The sequence below is a fragment of the Trachurus trachurus genome, assembly GCF_905171665.1.
Source record: "Trachurus trachurus genome assembly, chromosome: 24".
NCBI lineage: Eukaryota > Metazoa > Chordata > Actinopteri > Carangiformes > Carangidae > Trachurus > Trachurus trachurus.
The window spans coordinates 4,662,778-4,689,363 of record NC_139910.1 but is presented as its reverse complement, the minus strand read 5'-3'; the positions used below and the strand labels follow the sequence as shown (position 1 = coordinate 4,689,363).

The 26,586-nt window shown below is 43.2% G+C and overlaps 2 protein-coding genes across 2 annotated transcripts in view; one reads left to right on the top strand and one right to left on the bottom strand.

Annotated features, from left to right (window-relative positions):
- Window positions 1-26,586, top strand: part of LOC311007112 (uncharacterized protein) — a 142,305-nt gene that overhangs the window by 87,777 nt on the left and 27,942 nt on the right.
- LOC311007027 (protein NLRC3-like) lies at window positions 13,625-25,623 on the bottom strand (the record flags this gene model as incomplete). The annotated part of the gene is made up of 9 exons (XM_084000109.1): window positions 25,549-25,623; window positions 22,984-23,212; window positions 21,063-22,866; window positions 20,795-20,968; window positions 19,786-19,959; window positions 19,521-19,694; window positions 16,892-17,065; window positions 14,921-14,967; window positions 13,625-14,154 (listed from the first exon to the last, which is right to left on the bottom strand). Exons 1-9 carry the CDS (start codon window positions 25,549-25,551, stop codon window positions 13,625-13,627), a joined length of 3,309 nt encoding a protein of 1,102 aa, XP_083856235.1. The 5' UTR covers window positions 25,552-25,623.

Below are 26,586 nucleotides of genomic sequence, written 5' to 3'. Positions count from 1 at the left end.
TCGTCTTCTTGGACGATTTAATCGTGTTTTCCAGTACACTTGAAGAGCATGAGACCCGGCTCATTCATGTCCTTGAACGCCTAAGAGAATACGGGCTCAAGCTCTCACCTGGCAAGTGTAGGTTCTTTCAGACCTCCGTTCGTTATCTAGGACACATCGTGTCCAGGGAGGGAGTGAAAACCGACCCCGAGAAGGTTGAGTCGCTAAAAACCTGGCCAAGACCACAAACCTTGAAAGAACTCCAGTCATTCCTTGGGTTTACCGGTTATTACCGGAGGTTCGTGAAGGACTATTCGAAAATAGTAAAGCCACTTACCTCTCTCACCGCTGGCTATCCACCTCGGCGGAAGGGCTGCAAAGCCGGCCCAAATGATGGTAAATACCTAGACCCCAAGCAACCTTTCGGAGTACGTTGGAGTGATGCATGTCAGCAAGCCTTTCAAGGAATAATTGAGAAACTCACCTCTGCACCCGTGCTCGGCTACGCTGATCCGAAGCTTCCCTACTTCCTTCATACAGACGCTAGCACCACGGGGTTAGGAGCAGCCCTGTATCAGGAACAGGGGGGAACCACACGTGCGGTTGCATACGCGAGCCGAGGTTTATCTAGAAGTGAGTCCAGATACCCGGCTCATAAATTGGAGTTTTTGGCCCTTAAATGGGCCATCACAGACAAATTTCATGATTATCTGTACGGCAATATTTTCACCGTCGTTACAGATAATAATCCCTTAACGTACCTGCTCACCTCAGCAAAGCTAGATGCCGCTAGCTACCGCTGGCTTGCAGCGTTGTCAACCTACACCTTCGACATCAAATACAGAGCTGGCAGACAGAATCTAGATGCGGATGGTCTATCCAGACGGCCTCACGGGGCACTTGTGGACGATTTGGCTTCTCAGGAGGAATGCCAACGCATTAAGAAGTTCAAGTCTCATCTTCTGTCGTCTGTAAGGGATGCTGAGCCTTCTCATCTTCTTTTGGCAGACACTGTCACTGCAGCCTGTCAGAGGCATACAGTTTTGTTAGATGATGCACCATCTTTTGGTCTTGTGCAGTCTCTTGCTATGTCTTCCGCAGCCATTCCTACTGTCTTTGATGAGGAAGATCTAAACAACGGACTTCTAACCATTCCAAAGTACAGTCATTCTGATCTCATGCAGGTACAAAGAGACGATTCTATCATTGGCAAAGTCATCAGCCTATTAGAATCAGGAAGTAACTTACCTGCAGGCTTCAAAGCCGATTCCTCTGACCTCCATTTGATCTTGAAGGAATGGAAGCGTCTCGGGCTTAAAGATGACCTCCTTTACCGGAAGCGCTTTTCTGGAACCGAAACCATCATGCAGTTCGTTCTCCCTGAGGCCCTCAGGCCCACTGTGTTGCAAAATCTTCATGACAGTATGGGCCATCTAGGGATAGAGCGGACGGTCGAACTTGTAAGGTCTCGTTTCTATTGGCCGAGGATGGCCTCAGACGTCGAAAGAAAGGTAAAGATGTGTGAGAGATGTGTCCGCAGAAAAGCTCCACCTGATAAGGCGGCCCCACTTGTAAACATCCGGACCACTAGGCCTTTAGAGCTCGTATGCATGGACTTCCTCTCATTAGAGCCTGATAGCAAGAACACAAAAGACATTTTAGTGGTAACGGATCACTTTACTAAATACGCTGTGGCCATTCCCACACGAGATCAAAAGGCTAGCACTGTGGCGCGGTGCCTGTGGGAACATTTCCTTGTGCACTATGGTTTCCCCGAGAGGCTCCACAGTGACCAAGGGAGAGATTTCGAGTCGCATACCATCCGAGAACTGTGCTCCCTTCTAGGCATACGAAAGGTGAGAACCAGCCCGTATCACCCTAGAGGGAACCCAGTAGAGCGCTACAACCGAACTCTACTTAGTATGTTGGGTACATTGAAGGACAGAGAAAAAACACACTTGCGTGACTTCGTAAAGCCCCTCACACACGCTTATAACTGCACAAAAAATGATGTTACAGGCTTTTCCCCGTACGAGCTAATGTTTGGAAGACAGCCACGGCTGCCTGTGGATATTGCTTTTGGACTACCAGTTACCAACAAACAGACCCTCTCACATTCACACTATGTGAAAACCTTGAAAAGTCACCTTAAGGAAAGCTACGAGCTAGCCACCAAGAACTCTCGCCAAGTGGCTGAGAGGAACAAGAGAAGGTTTGACAAGGTTATCCGTGAGTCCACATTGGATGTTGGAGACAGGGTCTTAGTCCGAAATCTTCGTCTCAGGAGTAAACACAAACTGGCAGACCGTTGGGAGCCAACAGTGTATGTAGTCACCAAGAGGATGGGAGACTTGCCTGTGTATACATTGAAACCAGAGAAAGAAGATGGTCCCCTGAGAACGCTCCACAGAGATCTTTTGCTCCCTTGTGGTTTCCTTCCGCAGGCGGAAGAGGAGGAGCCTGAGCGTATCAGTAGACCTCAAAGACCACAAACTCGACAAAGTGTCACTCAAGCAGAGGCTAACGACTTGATCCAAGAGGATAATGATGATGAAATCTGTTATCAGTTTGAACCATCACAAGAGGTAAAAGAGACACATTTCATCAAGATATATGACACACCAATACTGAACCCAGGAAAACAAAAGGAGGAACTTGGGAAACCTGGAGGGGAACCTGACAACCACTTACCTGAACCTGACAACCACTTACCTGAAACTGAAATACACTTACCTGAACCTGACAACCACTTACCTGAAACTGAAATACACTTACCTCAAACTGAAATACACTTACCTGGAAATCCGTCCACGGAGACGCCAAGTGATGGAGAGCCCATCCCGGAACCACCTGAAAGAGAAAATGAAAGTGAAACAAATGAGTCAAATGTCGAACATGGAACCACAGCAGATGAGCCGCCTGGTAGTGAGGAAACTGACCATGAGGCAGGAGACAGCCTCTTTAACCAGCCTCCATCCATGCCAGAAAACACCTTGGCAGATGGGTCAGACCTACCTGGAACGAGCTCCATGCAGACAGAAAGTCAAAACGTGGCTGAAACAGAGATGAGAGACCAGGTTAATGAGCAACCAGTGACTGTGACTCAAAGTAACGACTCAGACCTGACTCAGTCCATACGGAGATCAGAGAGACTTCGTCAGCCATCAAAAAGACTTGACTATCCTCAGTTAGGCAACCCATTAGTCACAGTCGTTCGATCACTATTCCAAGGATTAAGTGAAGCTTTTATTGATTCCCTGAATACTGACAATAGTTGGTCCCAGAGTCAAGCTTTTGAAATGACCACTCCTATTGTAGAGTAGTAACATGCAGCGGGACGTGCATGGGAATTAAAGGGGGAGGGTGTAACCCAGTAGAAAACAGATAATATTGTTGTTTCCCTTAAAACATTATTTTTTATTAATTAACCCTCTTTAATTTATTATTCTGTCAATAATATTATTTTGCACACACTCAGCCTTTATTTGTTGTATTATATGCATGATTTGAAAGAAAAAGTAGTCCCACCCTCTTCTCGCGAGAGTTACAGTGCGTGAGTGAGAGTACAGAGTAGAGCGGTGCGGAGTCACAGCAGCAGAGTGAGAGCAGCGGTACGAGCAGATGAGAAACACGGAAGAGAAAGTCATTAAGAAGTCACGAAAACGGCGGTTGTTAACTCACTTATCAGCACAGAATAACCCGTGAGAGTGTACCTACCTGCAGCAGAGAGGTGGTCGAGGACCTGTGGGTTATTGTTTTCGGCAGAGACTTGGTGAGTTGCTCGAGCTAACTAGTGCTAGCACATGCTAACCGAGTAGCCACATCGTGATTCAGTCTGTGAGAGGGCAGAAAGCTTGTTTACTCATGAACGTGACCTGCCGCTACTGTTTACTGTGTGTTTTAAGAGTTAAAGCTGCATATTTTGCTCTGATAATCTGATGAAAACATGAGGTGTGCTATTTATTTATCTGTGTGTGTGTGTATTCATTCTGAGATGCACTGTTTAGGGTGTGTGTCTGTTAAATACTGCTAAACATGTCAATTTATCACAGAGGCAGAAACTCTGAAGCCTGAATTGATATTGTGATGTGTGGTAAAGGTGCATTTAGCTAATTTTCAGTTCATAATTCAATGAACATGTGTGAAATGGTTAAAAAGGATTAAAGTGAACAATATTTCATATGGAAAACTGAGTTAAAATTATCATAATTCATGGTAAAGAAGCTAAAATAATCATAATTAATGGTTAAAAAGCAAAAATAATTCATGTTGATTAAAAAATGATTAAAAATGTGTGAAAATACTCACCTTGAGATAAAAAGAGAACTATACAGTTAAAAAGATAATTCATTTAATCACTATTGTGTTCCAGTAGTGTGTTGAGATTTATAGTATGTATTGAATATGGCCATAAGAGAAGTTTGATGATTCTGTGTTGAGTGATAGCCCTGTCTTTATACAGGCTAGGTTTTTTGAGACCCTTGAGAACCTTTTGATGTGGATCTGGATTCTCCTGATTGAGGGAGATGGCGAGCCAGTGAAACTCTCCTTGCCCAAAGGAGCAGAGAACCAGCACCTGAGCCGAGGAGGACATCCAGCCCTTCTTCACCTTAACTGAGTGTGTCTGTGGTAGGACCACCACACACACATCTGACTCTTGAACCCCTGACTCTTTGAACTTTCCCCTGACTTGACTTACACACATTTGACTGAAGCGCGCTGACTAACAACAAGAACATTAAAAGACATTAAAGGGACATTCACGAACATTCAAGGACATTAAAGGAACACTCAAGGAACATTTAAAGGAACGTTACGGTTCCTATTGGACACTTTTATTTGGTTTTATGTTAAAGAGAGACTGTGAAATATTGAGCAATCAGATGTCATTGCACTGAATTTTATTTTTATTTTATTTTATTTTCATACAGTTTAATACAGTCAACTTACTTTAAGCATACGTCGTGGCTCCATTTATTTATTGTGTCTGTCACTTCCTCTTTAAACCCTCCTCTACGAACCTAGTCTCTGGTCCAAACTCTATAGTAACTAGTGGGTTACACAGGTTTTCAACCAGTGTTGCATATCTGTCTCTTTTCTTTTTCAGGGCGGCGCTGGTGACTTGTTCACTGGCTTTTAGCAGAGTGGGAAAATGCGTTAAATCTCCCTTTTGAATATGCGCCTTGAACAGCTTCAGTTTGTTGATAAACGCAAACACACATTGCACGAGGTCAGGCAGCATTTTTAACTTGCCCTGCAGGGTCAGGTTCAGTCTGTCCAAGTGACACAGCATGTCGACCAAAAATGCCAGATCCATAATCCACGCGAGGTCCGAGAGCTCGGGATAGTCCTTGCCCTTCTCTTCCATGAACAGTTTCACGGCATCCAAAAGCTCAAAGAAGCGAGAGAGTACTTTGCCTTTTGACAGCCACCTCACAGTGCAGTGCAGCGGCAGGTCACCTGGAAGCCCTTGGTCCAGCTCCGCGATGAGATTCCTGAATTGCCTGTGGTTAAGCGCATGTGTGCGGATGTAGTTGACGATTTCCATCACAGGCTTCATGACGTTGTCTAAATTCAATGATTTAGACACGAGTTGCTCCCTGTGGATGATGCAATGGAAATTCCAAAAGTCGGGAAATGTTTGGTCAGTTTTACACAGCCCCACAAGCCCTTTCACGGATCCGATCATGGCTGGCGCTCCATCCGTGGCTATTGCAGTTAGTTTTGCTATGGGCAGGTTTGCTTTTGCAAATGCAGCCATCATTGTTTCTTTCACATCTATGCCACGGGTTCTGTCTTTTAATGGCACAATATCAAGGAGTTCTTCTTTGATCATACATTCGTTTGACACAGACCGTGCAAATATTGCCAACTGAGGCTTGTCTTGTATGTCACAACTCTCATCCAATGCCACACTAAAATACTCACATGCTTGAAGGTCAGAGTGCAATTGTGATTCAATAGCAGTGTTAATGTCCGATATTCTGCGTTCAACAGTGTGGCGGGAGAGTTGGACATCTGATATGCTTCGTTTTAGTTTGTCGTCTTCAGGAGACAAGATTTCAACAGCGTTAATGAGGCATTTTTTAATGAAGTCCCCTTCGTTGTATGGCTTTTTAGCCTGTGCGATGTTCCAAGCCAGCTGATAGGATGCAAGCGTTATGGTCTCTGAGTGTTTTGTAAATTTTTGGAAAAACTGCATCTGCTTTTCTGCCTGACTTTTCAAAGTGACCAACCTCTGCTTGCGAAGTTCAGTCCCTTTTGGAAATTCCTGGTCGATGTTAGGATGGATTGAGCTGAAGTGACGCTGAAGATTTGAAGCTTTGAAATGCGCCAATGATGCCTGACATATAAGGCAGAATGGCTTGCCATTACGTTCAACAAAAAAATATAAACTCTCCCACTCTGTTAAAAACGTCCTGTGTTCTTCTTCATATTTTCGTTTGGCTGTGCTTTTTTTCCCTGCCATTTTGAGAGCGAACTTACAAATTATTTACAACTCAAATCATCTCGCGCGTTTGACATCACATCAGACGTTATTATTCTTCTTCTTCTTTTCAATTCAAACCGGCTCCCCCGGTCAGCGCGCCACCTAGGGGGAATGAATGGCAGCGCCAGCCAAGCATTTTTGACGCTTGTCATGTGAAAGCTCCTGAAGAGCCGCATGATGAAGAGCCGCATGAAATCAGCCGAAGAGCCGCATGTGGCTCGAGAGCCGCGGGTTGGCCACCCCTGCACTAGATGGTGGTAAATGATGCATCTATACAACAAGGTGAAATTTACAGGAGGGGTGAGGTTAGTCTTTAATCACATGACTGGAAACAATACAGGCATGAGTGGTTGAATCATTATCACACCGACAGTGTCTGTAATGTCCTATCAAAGCTGTGTAACTATATGATGTACGGACAGTGAAACAGAAATCAAACAGATACCATCAAAGACATCAGAACTGTAGAAACATATTGGTCATGATGAGTAAGAAAGTTGTGATTTGGATATGAAGATTCAGAAATATAGTCACTCTGGGCATCCACAATTTTTCGCCCCAAAAAGCTTATTTTCTGTAAAAATGTGAACAGAGCTGGAAGCTGCTTATTGAATTATGAAGAGTGAACAGTTTTTTTTCATCTTCTTCTTTCTCATCCTTTATATACACACACAAAAATGTTGTTTAATGTTGTTTTGTTGAAATATTGTCTGGTTCTGTTGCTCCTCTTGTTTCTACTGTCCTGTATCATATACAGTGGGTACTAGTTTCATTTGGACGTTTCCCTCACATAACGCGTGATTCACGCGTTGCGTGAAATTGTAGGTCACACTGTAGCCACTAGGTGGAAGCATCGTACTGAGATGCAGCTCAAAAGATTTTGGGGTAATTCCACGTTTGACCACAACGTAGCTGCAATGGAGAGTGGCGCTGTTCATAGGCCATAGGTACTTAATTTGCAGCTGTGGTCGAGAGAGCTAGAGAGTGGATGGAGAGAGGGACCGCTACGCCGGTCAATCAGATCAATGTCAATGATCAATCCAAGAGGCTGAAGCCTCTTGCATTACAAGTTACAGTTGCATTCGATTAAAATTTCCCTGAGATAAGTGCACACTGTTTCTGCTGTCAATTCGGTCATAGTTAATTTGTAACGTGTTTTCTTCATTCTTCATTAGGCTAATTTTAACACTAGAACCACCCAGATGGTCTCACACAGACATTTGTGTTTTTCTTACGTAAATGACTTTGTTTACATTAAAACTACAGGTCTCTCAGTCCGTGACTTTTCCATGTGTGATGGTTTCTGAAGCTTACAACTTACACAAATGAAACATTCGATTTCTGGGCATTTATACCTCGGGCCGACAATAGCTTATTTTTTTCTTCAATTATTGTTTTCATCTACAGTTATATTTATCATAATATGCCCAATTCGGGAGGGAGAGAGGGGGGAGAGAGTGCCGCGGTCACGTTACATAATGTAACAGTTTCCAGAAAAATACAAAACAGGATATTTATTCATGTTACCCTCTGTTTAGGTAGATAAAGGTCTCAGTCACATTTGAATAAAAATAATGCAATTAGGCTAAATATCATAGGATCTTTTTTTTAAAGATAGGCCTATTTTATTTTTAGTTCCATAATTCAGAGATGATTTTCACTTAACGAAATTAAACGAAACAATGAAGCCTACAGTTTTGTCCTCCGGCTTATGAAAAGTGTGAGGAGAGGTAGGCTATAGGCTACTGTAAGAACCGTTTTTTCTAAGCTGACTGAACAGCTGTGTGAAGTTCTGTGGGGGGCAGGGCTGTAAGTATCCACAAGCACACCTATTGATCAGAGATAAATGAAGGTGCTAATGTGTCGCTGATGTGTCTATTAACTCATTGAGTGCCAACCACGTAATTTCTCGTTTTTCGTTCCCATGCGTTGAGTGCCAAAAACGTAATTTTACGTTTTTTGCTTTTTTTTTTAATTATGAAAATAGACACTTTAATACACATTATATGTAAATTTGGGGACTCTACGACGAGGAGAACTGAAATAGATGACGATCAAAGTCACATGAAAGCTCATGATCTGGAAGTTTTTATCATAACTCGGCTTCTGCAAACGAGTTCTGCATGCAGATGCAGCGCAGCTGCTCTGCTCTCACCTGCGCTGCTGCTCCAGCTGCTCGAGCTGCTCGGAGCAGAAACAGGAAGCTCTCAGCCGACAGTCCGCCCGGTCTTCAGCTGGAGCGACACCGTGTCCTCCCCAAAGTCCTCCCGCGGTAAAATCTGATGGTCTCTGGGCCAAAGCAGACCGGCATCACCGACCTGTACCACAGAAGGACCGCGACCACCGGCGGGACCGGTCTTCCCGAGCCGCGGTGGCCGACTGACCCTCACGTTCCGCGGGGAGAAGCTGTGACACGGCACGGTGCGTCTGTGTTATTGTTGTTTAGTGGCGCCCCCCCCGCCCCCGATGGTGGTTTTGTGAATAGAACAACAATTGTTGTGTATATTTATCTTACACGAGCCCTTTGATCCAGAAATGCGAGTGTCAGAAGAGCGACAGACACAAACAGCGCACCTTTCATAAAAGACGCTCTATCTCCTTTTCTAGAAAAAAAGGAGGGATTTTGGTGAAACCCAGCCATGTTTAGCTTGACTTTTCTCAGGAACGGAGGCACGTAGAAACAAACGGTTTGTGGCCACTTGAAGCATTAAGTTAAACCTTTCAATTGAGCTACAGTATGTGTTGGTGGCAATAATATAGAATACACTGTGGCTCTACAAAAATCGTCAAAAATGGTCTAAATTGCCGGTACACTTGACTAAAACTTTGGAAAGGAGCGCGGCACTCAATGAGTTAAGCTGGTCCTACAGACCGCTGCATATAAACCACACTGTAGCGATTTTCACCCAGCCTCGCTTTCAATAAAACACACACTAGCATTCTATAGCCTAATTGCAATCAGTGAAATATATGAAATCAATATAAAACACAATTTAAATATGAGAGTTGCTGTTGCTCTAGTTTAATAGCGCTGCAGCTGCATTTACCGTGCGCCCCTGTCTGTATGTGAACCTGTGTCTGTCTATGTGCAGGCAGAGATCGGAGATGGTGTTTTTAATAACCATGCGTTTCACCATCTCTCATCTCCGCCAGTCAGCCTCTCAACCTGCCGCCTCTCTCGCGTGCGGGCGCACCGCATATAAACACACGTGAGACGTGGACACATTTATTTATTTATTTATTTTTTTTCTGTGGGAAACACTGATCAAGCTGTGCGTACGCACAACTCTCCGCAATATTCCATTGATAAATCACACCGGACCCAAGAATGGTGCGGGCATGAACACACCTCATATTCCACCCCCAGAATGCCTCAGCACACAACCATATATGGTCAGCACGTGCATAATTAAGTAGCCATGTGCTCTCTGTGGAGCGGCAACAAAGACAACACCCGGAATGATGCTTCGGCGGACCTGCCCTCGCTTTTGAGGTCGGTTGTGAGAAAAATGCCTACTGTCCAGACAACTGTGTTTTTTTTAAAGCACCCCTGCATTACACAAACACACACATACGGTAGGCTATATATAGCCGCACATATAGGCTATATCAGTGATCATAATAATGATGATAAGAGAAAATGCATTGTTCACTAAAACTGCACGCTGGGATTCGATCCCAGACTGAAATAAAATCTTTGCTTACAGTGAGAGCTGCTCTACTAAGTGAACTATCCCTTTCTTGCGTTACTAATGTTATTGTGTCTCGAGTGTTTCAGAGCCGGCCGGCTGTAAACCAGCTGACCCCGACTGACTTTCTTTTTTTTGCGGTCACATCAGCACGGCTGCTGTGGCATTTGCCCATATTGCCCTATGGCCAGTCCGTCCCTGCCACTGGTTGTTTGTGTTGTCTGTCAAAACATGGATGAATGAAACCTATATCCACACATCTTGTAGCCTATTTCTATGAGGGAAAGTTATTTCAGGATATCCTGTTTTATCGCCCAGCCCGAAAGTGACATAGGCTATTGCCCGTTAATTCATGAGAAATCATCCAGCTACACTCTCACTCAAACAAGGTGGGGAATGAACACTACTGTACAGTAGTTGGCTCATTTTAAAAACACACCGGCAGCAGAGCCCACTGAGTTAATTCACTGCTGTGTGGAAAACCACGCTATGGTCCGTAATCGCGGTGCAGATGGGTGTGTTTGGAGCTGACAAGAGGATCGATAAAAGAGAGTGAGACGTATACTGTAGCTGCCGTCGTTACATTTTTCTCATTGAAAAACTATACTGTATTATTATTATATTGCATTCCCCATTTGTGTTCACTGCTCCGTATTGCTGTCTTATAGAGGCGATCTGCTGCTCACAGATGCCACCTGGCGGTTGTTTGGGCACATTGCAGCTTCTGGTGAAAACACAATTACTCCGCCACAAAAAATTCGCGTGAGCCTCCCGTGACTCACGCGTGAATCTCGCGTGAAACCGTCCAAATGAAACTAGTACCCACTGTATGTGTTGTCTATTAATCACTCATCTTGCACAATTTAAAAAAAAAAGCTCATCAAATCAGACAATGAATGTTTAGTCTGTGAGTCTGACCCGATCCAGATGTTGGAGCTAACTGATAATGACAATGTCCCTCTTGAGTTTAGTTTAGTTTAGTTTAGTTTAGTTTATTTAGATCCCCATTAGCTTTTGCCACGCAGCAGCTATTCTTCCTGGGGTCTTTTCATCATAATAAATGACAAATACAAACCATTAACACATAAAATACATTAATACATAAAACAAACAAAAAAATACATACAGAAAACACATACTCAATACAAGAAAAAAAAACAAACATCCAAGACAAACACTTAACATATGTTACCCGCTCCTACATTGAATCACTACACAACAAGAATACCAGGACCCAGTTTTACAAATAGGCTACTAATGGTCAAAATTGCGATCAAAATAATAATCTCTTAATTTCATTTTAAAACTAACCATGTTTCTTTGTTGTATAACATAATTCGGAAGGGCATTCCACTCCTTCATAGCTCGATATAATACTGTGCCTTGAGAGAGTGCCCTGGGTAAAATAAAATAACCTCCAGCAGCATGTCGAGTTGAATAATTATGTGTGTTTGAACTAAAAGACAATTTTCTATACAAAATGTATGGCATTTTAGTTGTTATTATATTTTTAAGAAAAAACATCAACAAATATGACAATCTGTGCTTAACATCCAGCCAACAGAGACTGGCATGCATTTGACAAATATTCGACCTTATTCCACACATAAGTGCAACACGTGCTGCTTTATTTTGTATAAGTTGCAGTTTTCTAATGTTGGCTAGTGAGGTATTGGACCAAACAACTGTACAATAATCCATATGCGACAAAACCAGTGCTTGAATGACTTGTTTAGTAATTTGTGTTGTTAAATATTTAGAGCATCTCCTAATCATTGAAAGAATGTTTCCAATTTTGGTTATTATCCTCTTTATATGCATGTCCCATGATAATGTACGATCTATGATGATTCCTAATAATTTTACCTCTTTCACATGTTTAATTAATTTGTTATTGATCATCACATTAAGCTCTGGGTTTTGAACGCAGTGAATAGTTTGATCCAATAACCATACTAGTTGTTTTTGACACATTCAAAATTAATCCATTACAGTTAACCCACTCAGAAACCAACTTCATTTCTTCATTTAAATGTCTATTTAATCCATCAATAGTTCTTTCAGCTAAGTAAATTGTCGTATCATCGGCATACATTGTCATGCGAGCTGTTTTTAATGCCAAGGGAAAATCATTGGTGAAGATTGAGTATAAAAGAGGTCCAAGGCAACTTCCTTGGGGTACTCCCTGTTTTACTTGTTTTAAATCTGACTCACTGCCATTAAAATAAACCATTTGCCATCTCTCACTCAAATAACTTTTAATAATTAACAAAGCTGATGATGAAAACCCATAATGTTTCAGTTTTGCCAATAATAATTCATGATCTAGAATATCAAACGCTGCCGAAAAATCCAGGAAGACAGCTCCTATCATTTTCTTCTGCGAGATTTCATTGCACCAGTCATCTAACATTTGTGTCATAGCTGTTGTTGTAGAATATTTTTCCCTGTAAGCATGCTGAAAATCTGTAAATAAATAATTATTAGAAAAATATGACTGAATTTGCTCATACACAATTTTTTCCATGATTTTACTCAAAATTGGCAATAAACTGATAGGTCGACTATTTGACTCAGAAAACTGCAACTTTTTGTTTTTAGGAATTGGTATTATTTTTGCAATTTTCCATCCTTGTAGCCATATATTTTTAGTCAAACATAAATTAATTATATGTGTTACCACTGGGGCCACAATACCAACAATAGGTTTCAATAACCTTCCATCAAGAAAATCAACCCCAGGTGACTTATTCTTACAATTCATTAATAATAACTCAACTTTAGAAACTGTAACAGTCTTGAAATCAAAAATACATTCTTTACCTTCCATACTTTGGTTAATTAGTCTATCTGCAAGGTCAGTATCATTATGCTGTACAGTACTTTTTAACTTATCGATTTTATTAATGAAATAATTATTCAAATGATTAGCAATGTCCTTGGGTTTGGTCAAGAACTCTCCTCCAGTTTCTAAGTAAGATGGTGAAGACTTGGTGTGGCCCTTAACTAAAACATTTAGTGTACTCCATAATCTTTTACTATCGTGCTTCATTTCCTGAACTATGTTATCATAATATTCTTTTTTTCTCCTCCTATTTAACTTTGTAACAAAATTTCTTAATTTACAATAAATTTGCCAGTCTGATTTAATACCAGATGATAAAGCAATCTGTTTTGCCTGATCTCTTTCAATCATATGTTCTTTTGTTTCTCTGTCCAACCATGGTGAGTTAACAGTCCTCACTGTGGCTTTTCTCACAGGCTTGAGAAGGGCTTCTAACACTTTTTTTGCTCACTTTTTGCTACAGTCTCTCAAAATCAAAGTGACAGCTCTTTGCTGGTCGCCATGCTGCATATAAACAAAAACTGCTAGACGCTGCTTCTCTGTCATCAAGTCACATCATCATGCCCCCAACAGCTACTTCTCCAGTTTGTCTGGGTTCACCCAGGCTAGAAAGGCTTAGTCCTACAGAGGACACAGAGACACTGAGGAACCAGCAAATACCCTTAACCCAGGATACAGAGGTTCAGTGAATGTGGTGTTGAAGGTGTGGAGGTGGATCAGTCTGCCAAAGTAGACTCTGTAGAAGGACAGAGTGCCAGCAGGACAGTCCACATACACTGCTACTCTGTTAGAGACACAGGAGGAGGAGATGGAAGTTTCTCTGTTGTTGTGCCTGAAAGAGTAGCCATAACGATGAGAGCAGAACAGACTCCAGGACTGATCATTTCCTCCAAACACACAGTTGCTACTGTTTCCTTTCCTTCTGATTCCTCTGTAACTCACTGATATATCAACATCTCCATTCCACTCGACCTCCCAGTAACAGCGACCAGTCAGATCATTTCTACACAGAAGCTGAAGCCAAAAGTCAAATCTTTCTGGATGATCAAGATATGACTGGTATCTCTGTACCCATGTCACCTTCCTGTTGTTGTGAGACAGTTTGAGGTGTTTGTTCACTGTGTTCATGTCAAGTTCCAGTTCACAGACGTCTGATGGAGAGAACAAGACACAACACAGCTGAGGTTTATCATCTGTTCATTTATCAACAACTTCACTGACAATTATGAAAGTGAAACAATCAAACTTGCATTTGATGTATACAACTGAGAAATGACTTACTGCATACAATATAAAATTGAAAAATACACCTAAAGGGACAACGAGGAGTTTCTCCAGCGGCAGAACGAAAAATTCTGTGACAATAAAAAAGTCTCATATTAATATGGATGAATCTACGTTACCCACACTTGTTAATGGGTCAATTTTCGATCAATATATATCATTTTGTCTCTATCATTATTTTGTTATTATTATTAGTGGTGGAAATGCTGGGCAAGCCGACCAGCGTTTCTTTACTTTAAGTTTCGCGGACGCTGCCCGGCGGGTCATGAGAATAACGCCGCCGAATCGCCGTTTATGGTCGGAACTACGGCGGTATCTGATCGTCTTCGAACCTCTGACTTTAATTCTTGATGAATGAAAACATTCTTGGCAAGACGTCCGTCTTGTGCCGGTCCAAGAATTTCACCGTGCGCGCGCGGAGGCTCATGGTAAATGTAGTATTAGAACACTTTGCTTTCCAAAACTCCTTGTTGTCCCTTTAAAACAAGCAAAACTTCCTTACTTGCTTGTGATGTGCTACCTGTTTTGGTCATTTTGATAAGCACACTAGAAAAGGCATGGTGTACAATAGCAAATGGGGTACTAGTGTACCATGTGCAGATGTGTTCTCATGAATCAAATTTAAACACTCACATTTGTTGAGACCAGTTGTCAGTCTCTGAGGTCCACAATGGTCCATCCTGGAGGAGGAAACAAAGTCAGGATAAACTAGATCCACCTTCACTCATCCACCATGAAACACGAAGCAGAGTTCCTCAGTTGGTCAGAGAGACAGAGACACAGGGCCTGATTTACTAAAGGTTTGCTTGTATAAAAACATGTGCAAACTTGATTGCACATGCAAACACATGTTGAAGCTGATCCACTAACCGGGTGCACTGAGGATTGCGTCTCTCAAACGGGCAAAAAAGTATGCGTTCATGCCTTGATGAATATGCAAATATGGGCATTTCTGGCAGAACATGCAAATATTGGGAGGAGTAGATGTGAATAAATTTATTTAGCACACAAAATGTGATTCACCACACCTGAAACAGAGTGCAGTGGCAGTGTTTGTATCTTTATTTAGCACGTTTGAAAGGCAAGTCATATCGGAACATATTCTTGATGTTGCATTCACGTGAAATTGGGCAGACGTCAGGCAGACAACAGACGCTGCATGTAACAGGATAAACAAGCATCTATGTAAACAAGTGGTCCACCAGCACGAGGCAAAACAATACAGGCGTTGACAATATGTTGTCATGGTGATGTCGCATTGTTTACCTGACCTACGTTTTACCGTCTTTCTCTGGTGGAGTAAAATGACATCCGGTTAGTTTTCCGACGGCCGTCTGCCTGACTGCACCTGATTGCAACATCAGTGCCTCTGTCCTTCCTCACACTACACAGTGGTGACAGTTTTAACAGGCGCTACCTGGAAAACTATCTCCCCGAGCCGACAGCTCCGGTGAGTTTCCGTGGTTACCTACGGTCACGCTGCCACTCAACGTAAAAAATGGCGATGCGACATGGCCGCCTCGGTTCGGTGCGTCGCCCACTTATGTATTTGTAACGACTTGTAACAACTCATTCTAAGGTACAAGAAAGCTTTCATTTGTATGCGGGTGTGATTCGACTTCAGTGAAATACGGGTAACACTTTATTTTAAGGGGTCACTGTTCCTGTGTATCTACCTAATTAAATACTGAGTCTTTATTTTAATGTGCTTAGTGTGTACTAACACAACTGTTATATATACTATGTTGTGTAACAGCACCTGTGGTACACTATTGAATAACAGCACCTGTGGTACACTATTGAAGACACTGGTTATTGCAGTTAATGTGTAAGAACTGAGGTATCCCAGCAGGTACACTTTATTTTAATGTGCTCATTCCACTGTATCAAAGAGTAACAACGGTGTACTGACACAACTGTTACATATACTATATTGTGAAACAGCATACATGTTCCAAGACTCAAGAGACAGGAGGAAGATTGATGGAAAAGTTTGCACAGGCAACATGGGTTGTGGTTTCACCCATTTTTCTTACAGGTGTACCCCTTCCCCAAAGAGAGAGGCCACTTTGACAAAGTATTGTAACAAGCATTTCTTATTACAAGTGTACCAGGGACCTGTAAGTACACCAAAATACACTATGTATTTACAACATAAGTACATGGTATTACCTGTTGTTACATAGGTAATTAGACTGTATTTAATTAAGTAGATACACAGGAACAGTGACCCTTTAAAAATACGTATTTATGAACTTCTGCCTTCACCCCATCTTTGATCCCTCTGGTCATTTAGATCCCAGTGTGGCTTATGTGTCCCACCTGAGCTCTATATTAATCCATCAGAATCAAATTTTATTTTCTCTTTGCGGCCATCCAACTCTCTGACCACTCTCCATAGTGGAAACAATTACCATGCGTAAAACCCTCATTTAAATACTGTGGTTTGTGTGTGATGTCATTTGGTGGGTTAGTAGATTACCTTTTTTCGTGCACTAATCAAACACGCAAAATTTTAGCAGGAGCCCCCAATTTAGCGTCCCTAATCTGGGATCTTAGTGAATCATGCCCACAGTGTGAGAGCTGCTGTTGTCTGTCCGATACCTGAGAGTGTCCAGTCTCCAGTGAGGATCCCCAAGTCCAGCAGACAGCAGCTTCACTCCTGAGTCTCCTGGATGATTGTACCTCAGGTCCAGCTCTCTCAGATAGGAGGGGTTGGAGCTCAGAGCTGAGGCCAGAGAAGAACAACCTTCCTCTGTGACCAGACAACCTGACAGACTGAAAAGACACACATGCATAGGCGGCGCTATCAATAGGCTAGGGGAAGCTTAGCTTCCCCTAGATTGTCACAGAAAATAAAATAAAATCATCACAAATAATAAAATGAAAAAATAAAATTATGTTTTTTTTTTCGTTGTTGTTTTTAAATTATATTTTAGAAAGAGGTGGGAAATACATTAAAACACACATTTTTAAAGTATTATGTCGATGGTTTATTTATTTTTTATTTCAGTGGTATTTGACTGGTTACCTGCGTCATTATGTACACACGGCGTAGCTACAACGCGCAGCGTAGAAGCTTACCCCTTTGCCTCGCTATGCTAGTCACTGACAGTCCAGCGAAATTAAAAGAAAAAAGCCCGGTAAAACGGACATTAGAAGGTTTTTGAATAAGTTACGTCCAGACAGCAGCCCCGACCGCCCGGACACCTGCTGCCTCCCTCCTCCAGTCACCAGCCTACCTACGGACACCTGTGTGAGTGCACATTCTCAGCGATACAGCAGTTACGCAACTGGATGAGGACAATGGCACAGCAGATTATAGGTGCGTTTCCATTACCCCTTGAAATGCGCAAAACCTAAATATCGAAATTAAAAACTTGTAATGGAAACACCTACATTTCGAAAAAACTCAAAAATATCGCAAAAAAGTTTTTACGCTCTCATGAGGTGGTTTTTGAGACGTATCGATACAAACGTGTATCGCAAAAGTGTAATGGAAACACTTTTTTCGCTTTTCTACACGTCACCGGAGTCACCGGAGTTGTGTGTGTCCACGCTGTGTTGGTTTATGTAACTTGAGGGGACAAATGAACCATGTTTATTGTCATGCATTGCTGACCTGGGCATTGTTTCTCATTAAATTAGAAAAACCTTTCCTATCATTCCCCTTTTCCGTGCATGGTTGAAGGAGATTGGCTCGCATCCAGGCTCCCACTCCCTCCTGCGCCGAAATGTCACCTTAAGTCACATAAACCAGTACGGGTGTGTGGACACAACCACCTATATTGTTGTCAGCGCCTCATCACCGCTGGTGTTAAAAGGCTCCGTTCTTTCTGCAGTCAGGTTAAAGTGCACATCCGCCGTGTTGGCAAACAAATAATCCCTCTATATCAACGGAGGCAACCGTGCTTGAGCAGCTTGGGTTGGAGGTGGTGTGAGTGCGGGCCAGCGGGGGAGAGGGGAGGGGGCATTCGGGCTTCAGCACGGAACAACTGGCCCGTGTGAGTGCGTCCTTATTTGTGGCTTTGCCTTTCAGTAATCAAGCGCGGTTTTTGTCTTTGTTAAAAACAATAACAGCAACAGCTGTAGACTTTCTTTTTTCTTTTTCTTTTTTTTTTTTGTCCCGTAGCTTCCCCATTCCTTCTGCCCTAGCGCCGCCTATGCACACATGTATCTGATTTGCTCTGTGGCTTTACTTTTTTTTTTTAGAAAATGTAACCAAGTTAGTTTTGTGTGACCACCCTTAAAATGCAAAACATGATGAAAGTGATTAAATCAAATAATTAGGGCTGCCCCCAAATAGTCGACCAGGCACTGGTCGACCAAAAAATCATTAGCCGACCAAAATTTCATTGGTCGATTGGTCGCAGGAAAAAAAGAAAAAACATTTGGAGCCGTGTCTTGTCAAAATTAAGCCAACATCAATGACTGAACTGTATATGAAAGGTTATGGGGCTTTTATTTTGAAGGGCCAGATACAGGAAGTCGTGACGTGACACTTTTTTTTGTTGTTGTTTTTTTACACGGCACGGCAGTCTCTCTCGTATCACCGCTGTCACCATTAGCGGGTGCTGTCTGAGCGCCGGTCCCGTCCCACAGCGCTCACCGGCGGTCAGTGTCACGGAGCGGATCCATGATAGTCCCCGCTGCAGTCAGAGACCCGCACCCATAGACATATGTCTATGCCCGCACCGCTCCACGCCGCGGACCCCGACCCCCGCACCCCCGTCACACAGCCTGAGCTCAGTAACTTTTTACCCTCCTCATCTACTGTGTTTATCGGTGATAAATGGGCATTCTGCCGGTAATAACGGTGAAACCCGACCGGCTTGTTGTTGAATCTCGGACCCAACACGGCCGGAGTCACGAGCATTAATTAATTAATTCTCAACCTGACCGCGGGCAAAAAAAAAAAAAAAAATTTATTATTGTTATTATTTTTTTTTTCCCCTCAAGGTGGGGGGTCGATTAGTCGACTAATCGCCATAAGTGACGACTACTGGTCGACCAACAAAATCTTTGGTCGGGGGCAGCCCTACAAATAATCAATCAATCTCAATCATGCACTTAAGAACACTTAGGAAAACAGTCACATTGAAAAGTCCCTGATTTTGACTGTTTCAGACTGGAGCAAACTGAAGTCTGAAGGGCATTTACAGGGGGGGAAAAAAATCTAATACCGGTGTTGTTAAATAAAAGTCTGGGATTTAAATGCAAGATAAAACCAAACCATAGAGTTTCCAGTTTACAATGTGAACTCTTCAGTCCAACAGACAGCAGCTTCACTCCTGAATCCTGCAGGTCGTTGTTACTCAGGTCCAGTTCTCTCAGACTAGAGGACTGGGAGCTGAGGACTGAGGACACAGCTTCACAGCTTCTCTTGGAGAGGTTACAGCCACTCAGTCTGGAGAAGAATTATAAGAAAATAAATTCACAGATTTCTAAATATTGCAAATAGAGGTCAAGATCTTCAACACAACACAACTAAATAAGACCTGAGGTATTCCAGTGTACAGTGTGAATCCTCCAGTCCAGCAGACAGCAGCTTCACTCCTGAGTCTTCTGGATCATTGTAGCTCAGGTCCAGCTCTCTCAGATGGGAGGGGTTGGACCTCAGGGCTGAAGTCAGAGAAGAACAGCCTTCCTCTGTGACCAGACAACCTGACAGACTGAAAAGACACACGTGTCTGATTTGCTCTGTGGCTTTCCTTATTCTTTTTTTTTTTTTTTTAGAAAATGTAACCCTGTTAGTTTTGTGTGAGTCTGGTGAGCGACTTCGTGGGGTGGTGCCAGAAGAACCAGCTGCTCCTGAACACCTCCAAAACAAAGGAGATTGTTTTGGACACCAGCCCCCCACCCCACTCTCCGTCTGCATTGAGGGTGAGGCAGTCGAGATAGTGCCCCCCTACAAATATCTCGTGATTGATAGTGGACAATAAACTGACTGATCACTGAACACTGATCACCTCTACAAGAAGGGCCAGAGCAGGCTCTACTTCCTGCAAAGGTTGACATCATTTAACATCTGCACCAAGCTCCTACAGATATTTTACAGCTCTGTAGTGGCTAGTGTGCTGTTCTTTGCCATGGCCTGTTGAGGCGGCAGTAAGAGGCAACATCCAGAGGCTGAACAAGCTCATCAAAAAGGCAGGCTCCGTGGTGGACCTAAAGCTGGACTATGTTGAGGAGGTGACGGAGCAGAGGACACTGACCAGACTCAGGGCAATTATGAATCTATCTATCTATCTATCTATCTATCTATCTATCTATCTATCTATCTATCTATCTATCTATCTATCTATCTATCTATCTATCTATCTGACCACCCTTATAATACAAAACATGACGAAAGTGATAAAATCAAATAATCAATGTCAATCAAACACCTAAGAATACACTATTTCAGAGAGAAGCAAACTGAAATCTGAAGGGCATTTCCCCCCAAAATATTATTTTGTTAAATACAAGTCTGGGTTTTACTGTAAATGCAAAACAAACACAAACCTAAGAGTTTCCAGTTTACAGTGTGGACTCTCCAGCCCAACAGACAACAGCTTCACTCCTGAATCCTTTAGGTCGTTCTTACTCAGATCCAGTTCTCTCAGAATAGAGGACTGGGAGCTGAGGACTGAAGACAGAGCTTCACAGCTTCTCTCTGAGAGGTGACAGCCACTCAGTCTAAAAAGTAGACAAAACAAAAGGGAAATGTGTTTTTTTAGTTTTGACAAAAGAAAACAACACATTTAATCCAGATGTATGTATGTGCACATACAGAGCTTTGTTGGAGGCTTTGACCACTGGCAGCAGCCTCAGAAGAGCTTCCTCTGAACCAGAGTATTTCTTCAGGTCAAACTCATCCAGATCTTTTTCTGATGACAGTAAGATGAAGACCAGAGCTGACCATTGAGCAGGAGACAGTTCATCTGTGGAGAGACGTCCTGATCTCAGGGACTGTTGGATCTCCTCCACTAGAGAACGATCATTCAGTTCATTCAGACAGTGGAACAGATTGATGCTTCTCTCTGGAGACAGATTATCACTGATCTTCTTCTTGATGTACTGGGCTGTTTCATTTTTGGTCTGTGGGTTACTTCCTGTCTGTGATATTAGACCTAGTAGGAGCGTCTGATTGGTCTCCAGTGAAAGACCCAGGAGGAAGCGGAGGAGCAAGTCCAGTTGTCCATTTGGACTCTGTAAGGCCTTGTCCACAGCACTCTGGTAGAAGAGTGTTGGTTCCAGTTTGTCTTTGAACAGTCTTGACCACAGGGAGGCTGATTGTTCTTCTGACAGCAGACTGACTCCAGATTTGATGAAGGTCAGATGAACATGAAGAGCAGCCAGAAACTCCTGAACACTCAGATGGACGAAGCAGAACACCTTGTCCTGGTACAGGCCGCTCTCCTCTTTAAAGATCTGTGTGAACACTCCTGAGTACACTGATGCTGCTCTGATATCGATGCCACACTCTCTCAGGTCTGATTCATAGAAGATCAGGTTTCCTTTCTGCAGCTGCTCAAAAGCCAGTTTCCCCAGAGACTTAATCATCTTCTTGCTCTCTGGACTCCAGTGTGGATCTGTCTCAGCCCCTCCATCATTCTTGATGTTCTTCACTTTGGACTGAACCACCAGGAAGTGGATGTACATCTCAGTCAGGGTCTTGGGCAGCTCTCCTCCCTCTCTGGTCTTCAACCCCTCCTTCAGAACTGTAGCAGTGATCCAGCAGAAGACTGGGATGTGGCACATGATGTGGAGGCTTCGTGATGTCTTGATGTGGGAGATGATCTTTCTGGCCTGCTCCTCATCTCTGAACCGCTTCCTGAAGTACTCCTCTTTCTGTGGGCCAGTGAACCCTCTGACCTCTGTCACCATGTCAACACACTCAGGAGGGATCTGATTGGCTGCTGCAGGTCGTGTGGTTATCCAGAGGCGAGCAGAGGGAAGCAGTTTCCCGCTGATGAGGTTGGTCAGCAGCACGTTGACTGAGGTGGACTCTGTCACATCAGTCAGGATCTCAGTGTTGTGGAAGTCCAGAGGAAGTCGACACTCGTCCAGACCGTCAAAGATGAAGACGACCTGGAACTGATCAAAGCTGCAGATTCCTGCTTCTTTGGTTTCAGTGAAGAAGTGATGAACAAGTTCCACCAAGCTGAACTTTTTCTGTTTCAGCACATTCAGCTCTCTGAAAGTAAATGGAAATGTGAAGTCTATGTCCTGGTTGGCTTTGTCTTCAGCCCAGTCCAGAGTGAACTTCTGTGTTAAGACTGTTTTCCCAATGCCAGCCACTCCCTTTGTCATCACTGTTCTGATTGGTTCATCTCTTCCAGGTGAGGCTTTAAAGATGTCTTCTTGTCTGATGGTTGTTTCTGGTCTGTCTTGTCTCCTGGACGCTGTTTCAATCTGTCTGACCTCATGTTCATCATTTACCCCTCCAGTCCCTCCCTCTGTGATGTAGAGCTCTGTGTAGATCTGATTCAGAAGAGTTGGGTTTCCTGCTTTCGAGATCCCCTCAAACACACACTGGAACTTTTTCCTGTGGTGAGACTTGAGTTTTCGTTGGCAAATTGTAGCATGACTTTCTAAATGAACAAACAACAAATATGTTAACCATGATGTAAATATTTGAAACATAGAGCAGAGTCTATAATTTCCCCCTCCCTTTCTTCAGTTGCTAGTAAATGTCTAATTTCTCTTACTGCTCTGCAGACAGTCAGCCAGCTCCTCCTGCTTCATTCTCCTCAGGAAGTTCAGTGTGACCTTCAGAAATGTCTCTCTGTTGCTCCTCTTTTGCTCTTCATCCTCACCATCCACCATCTTCTCATCATCCCCCTGAGTCTCTAAGCATTCTGGGTAATCTGGTCTCAGGAGCCTCTGGACTCTCTTCAGCTCGTTCTTCACAAAAGTGATGATGTTCTCCTCCAGCAGCTGGAACAGATGACAAACTGATCATTTAATTTAAACTGAAGTGATCCATGTGTCAGTCTGAAGGTCTGCTGGTCCAGTGTTTCCTCTACATTTATTTAGGAGTGGCGGCCCGCCATTCCTAAATCCTAGCTGCCGCTCCTTCAAATTTCTCTCTCTCTTTCATTTTTTTTTTTTTTTTGATTGTCGCAAATACTCCACCACCACCGCACAGCAGAGTCCTGCACTGGGTCGGATACTGTAGAGTAAGGTGAACTACAGATAACTATCTTGCTCTTTGCACCTCGTCTGCACCTAGATGACGGACCACAGCGTGTTTTAACTCAGGTGACAGAATAGGCTAACAACAGTCTCAGTAGGCTACAGATCAGTGGTCGCTGTTGCCGGTGTGTTTTTAAAATTAGCGGGTTTGATTCTCCTGTCGGACGTCGCGCTCGAGTGCTAGTGGAAAACCAAAAAAAAAAAAAAAACTGAGTGTCTCAGTCCCCTAAAGCTTATAAATAATCAACACTGATGATCATCAGGCTACTGTAGCCCATCAGGACATCTGCGCCATAACGTGCGTGTCGCGGGTTTCGCACGCGCGCGCACGGGGGGGTGACGGCGGCGACAACGACGACACAGCAGAACGATCCTGTGTAGGAGCTGTCCATGGTTACTTAAAGCAGAAGTAAGCGGAATGTTTGTGTTAATATAAGCCTTAAATAGTTATATCTTCCGACAGCAATCACTTACATAGAGTGTTTGGTCTGAAACACGGGTCTGTCAGTCACTCTGCTTTGCTGTAAGCTGAGGAGAAAACTTCTTGTATACTTCCTTGTATCCTACAACCTTTATCCAATGAGGAGAGAGAACGGCATGAAGGGCTGTGTGTGCAGCCAAGGGATGCGCGTGAAATGTGGTGACGTAGGGACGAGGACCAATAGATCCATGACGAGGGCGGGGACTGCTAACTCCATCGACCGGATCACTTACTTCTGCTTTAACCAAAAGTCTCTTGAAGTAGGCTATCAAACAAAGACAACTATGGACAGTGGAAGTTTGAATACGGTGGTTAGATACAGAAGTTATCATGACGTGAACCGTATGTTGCGGTAACAAAAAAGGAAGAAAAAAAGATGTTGATTGGGTGGAAAGAGAGGGGGGGCGCTCTGCCACTACTTAAAAAAATCCTAGAGGAAACACTGTGGTCTGAACAGAGCAACATGGAGACTGTTAGGAACCAAATGGAAGTTCAACATTTAATCTGTGGTTGATGTAGTTCAGGGCTATTCAACTAGCGGCCCGCGGGCCAGATCCGGCCCGCCAGTCAATTGGACCGGCCCCCGGCCCATCAACCAATAATAATAAAAAGAATAATCATTATCATAAGAATACGAAAAATAAAAACGGTCCGTGCATTTTTTTTTTTCATAAAACCCAACATTAAATGTGAGGAGCAAAGAAATTGTGCAATATATTTGCCAAAAGAAATATTTGACGCTCCTAAACGATACATCCACGACACACTGGCGACAGCAGACCAGAAAGAGTCTGGCCAGAAGTGTAAACATGTCGCTTTCAAAGTTTGTCCGCTCCCCTTGATCTCCATGGTCCTCTCAGCTCCTCTCACACACACTACACATCCTCCTCCCCGCCTCACCTCCGCGATCCTCCCACACCACATGAGTGTTTCCTATACGTTCATTTATTTATATATAAATAAATTACGTCCGTCAGGAATAGATTTTTCGGCTTTTGGCTCGCAATATCGTTCCATTCATTAAAGTCCGCATAGCGCTCTTTCTCCATTATTGGCGTTCACACACACACACACGCATGACAGCAGTGCGCGGTAAAAGCGAAACTCATACGGTCCGATTGCTCGCCACCCCACACCCCCCACCCCCCACCCCCCACCTCCGCTCCCCCGCTTCCCCCCAGTCTCAGCCCAGTCTCTCTTCTCCTCTCTCCCAAACTTAAGCATCAGTCCTGGGCTACACAGTGTCAACCTGCTAGAGTTTTTTTTTTTTTTGCCTATTTATTTAGCTATTTTTAGGGGATGGCGTAACTAGTAGGCTACCCTACTGTAACTAGTAATCTAACTAATTACCTTTGAAATAAAGTAATAAGAAGGAACTGTAACTGTAGCCTACTTCAATCAGTACCACCAGTAATCTAATTACTTTTCAAGAGTAATTTGTCCAACACCGCTGTCGATGAAACGGTAACAGAAGATAGCTCAGAAGAATGACCGGCCCCCGGGCCACAGCCCTCCAACAAAATTGGCCTCCACAAAAATATAGTTGAATAGCCCTGATGTAGTTCAACAGTAATTGTGTGATTGTACATGTACAGACCATAAATATGGAGTCCAGGTCTGGTTGATGCTGCCGTTCAGACAGATCACTGTGGACCTCTGAGATCTTCTGCTGGACTCTGTGGAAAAACTGGATTTGAATTACTTCAGAGAGCCCCATGTAGCCCCCCCCCAGTTTGCAGTTCTTACCTTCCATCAGTAGGTTGTTCACCTTTAAGGTCAATAGGTCGATCCATAGAGAAGTCACTTTTCATGGACACACAGCTGGGTTCAGGAGAGTCTGCTCTCTGCTGCTGTGTCCTAAATCACACAGATACAGAGTGGGAATATTCTGCTGGTTTTAGCATCAGATTTTCCACTCAGGAAAGTCTGCTCTCAGCTGCTGCATCCTGATACAAACAAGTGACAAATTATCAATTTGGGCCTTAACTGTCATGTGTTAGGAAATGAATGAGTAGAGAGAGGAAAAGAAAAACCGCCTCAGCCAAAACTAGTCAAACCTGAAATAAATATCTACAATAGCCTAAACAATTGTCATATTCCCTTCCTTTTGTCTGATTAAATGTAAAACAGACTATTTGAAAACAAGGTTTTACCGTAAAATTTGGAATATAAGTCACAGTTTATTTTGGGGGGTCTCAAACTGGGAAAACAAGGTTTTCTATGCATAAAAACGCTATACAAGTTATTCCAAAAGTCTCCAACGTGAAGTTGCTGTGCTGCATTGTAGCGCTTGTTATTTTAAATTAAAAAAAGAAAAAAGAGATTGCGGGGTAATTTGAATAGGCTACTGTAGCCTGCAATATAGCGCACGTGTGTGTGTGTGTGCATGCACGTTAGAGAGAGACCGAGTCCAGCAGGAGGAGGGGCTGACTGACAGAGATTAGAGACGGTGAAACAGTGTTAAAAAAACGTAACAATAAGATTATTTTCTGTGAGAGACTATGGCGGACCCAAACGAGTCTCGTTAATTAATCAGAAAAAAAAAACACCCATGGCGCTTAGTCGTACATGCGGGTACAGAACACATCACCATTTACACTGGTCACAACGCGTCCATCACCACCTCCGGAGGTGG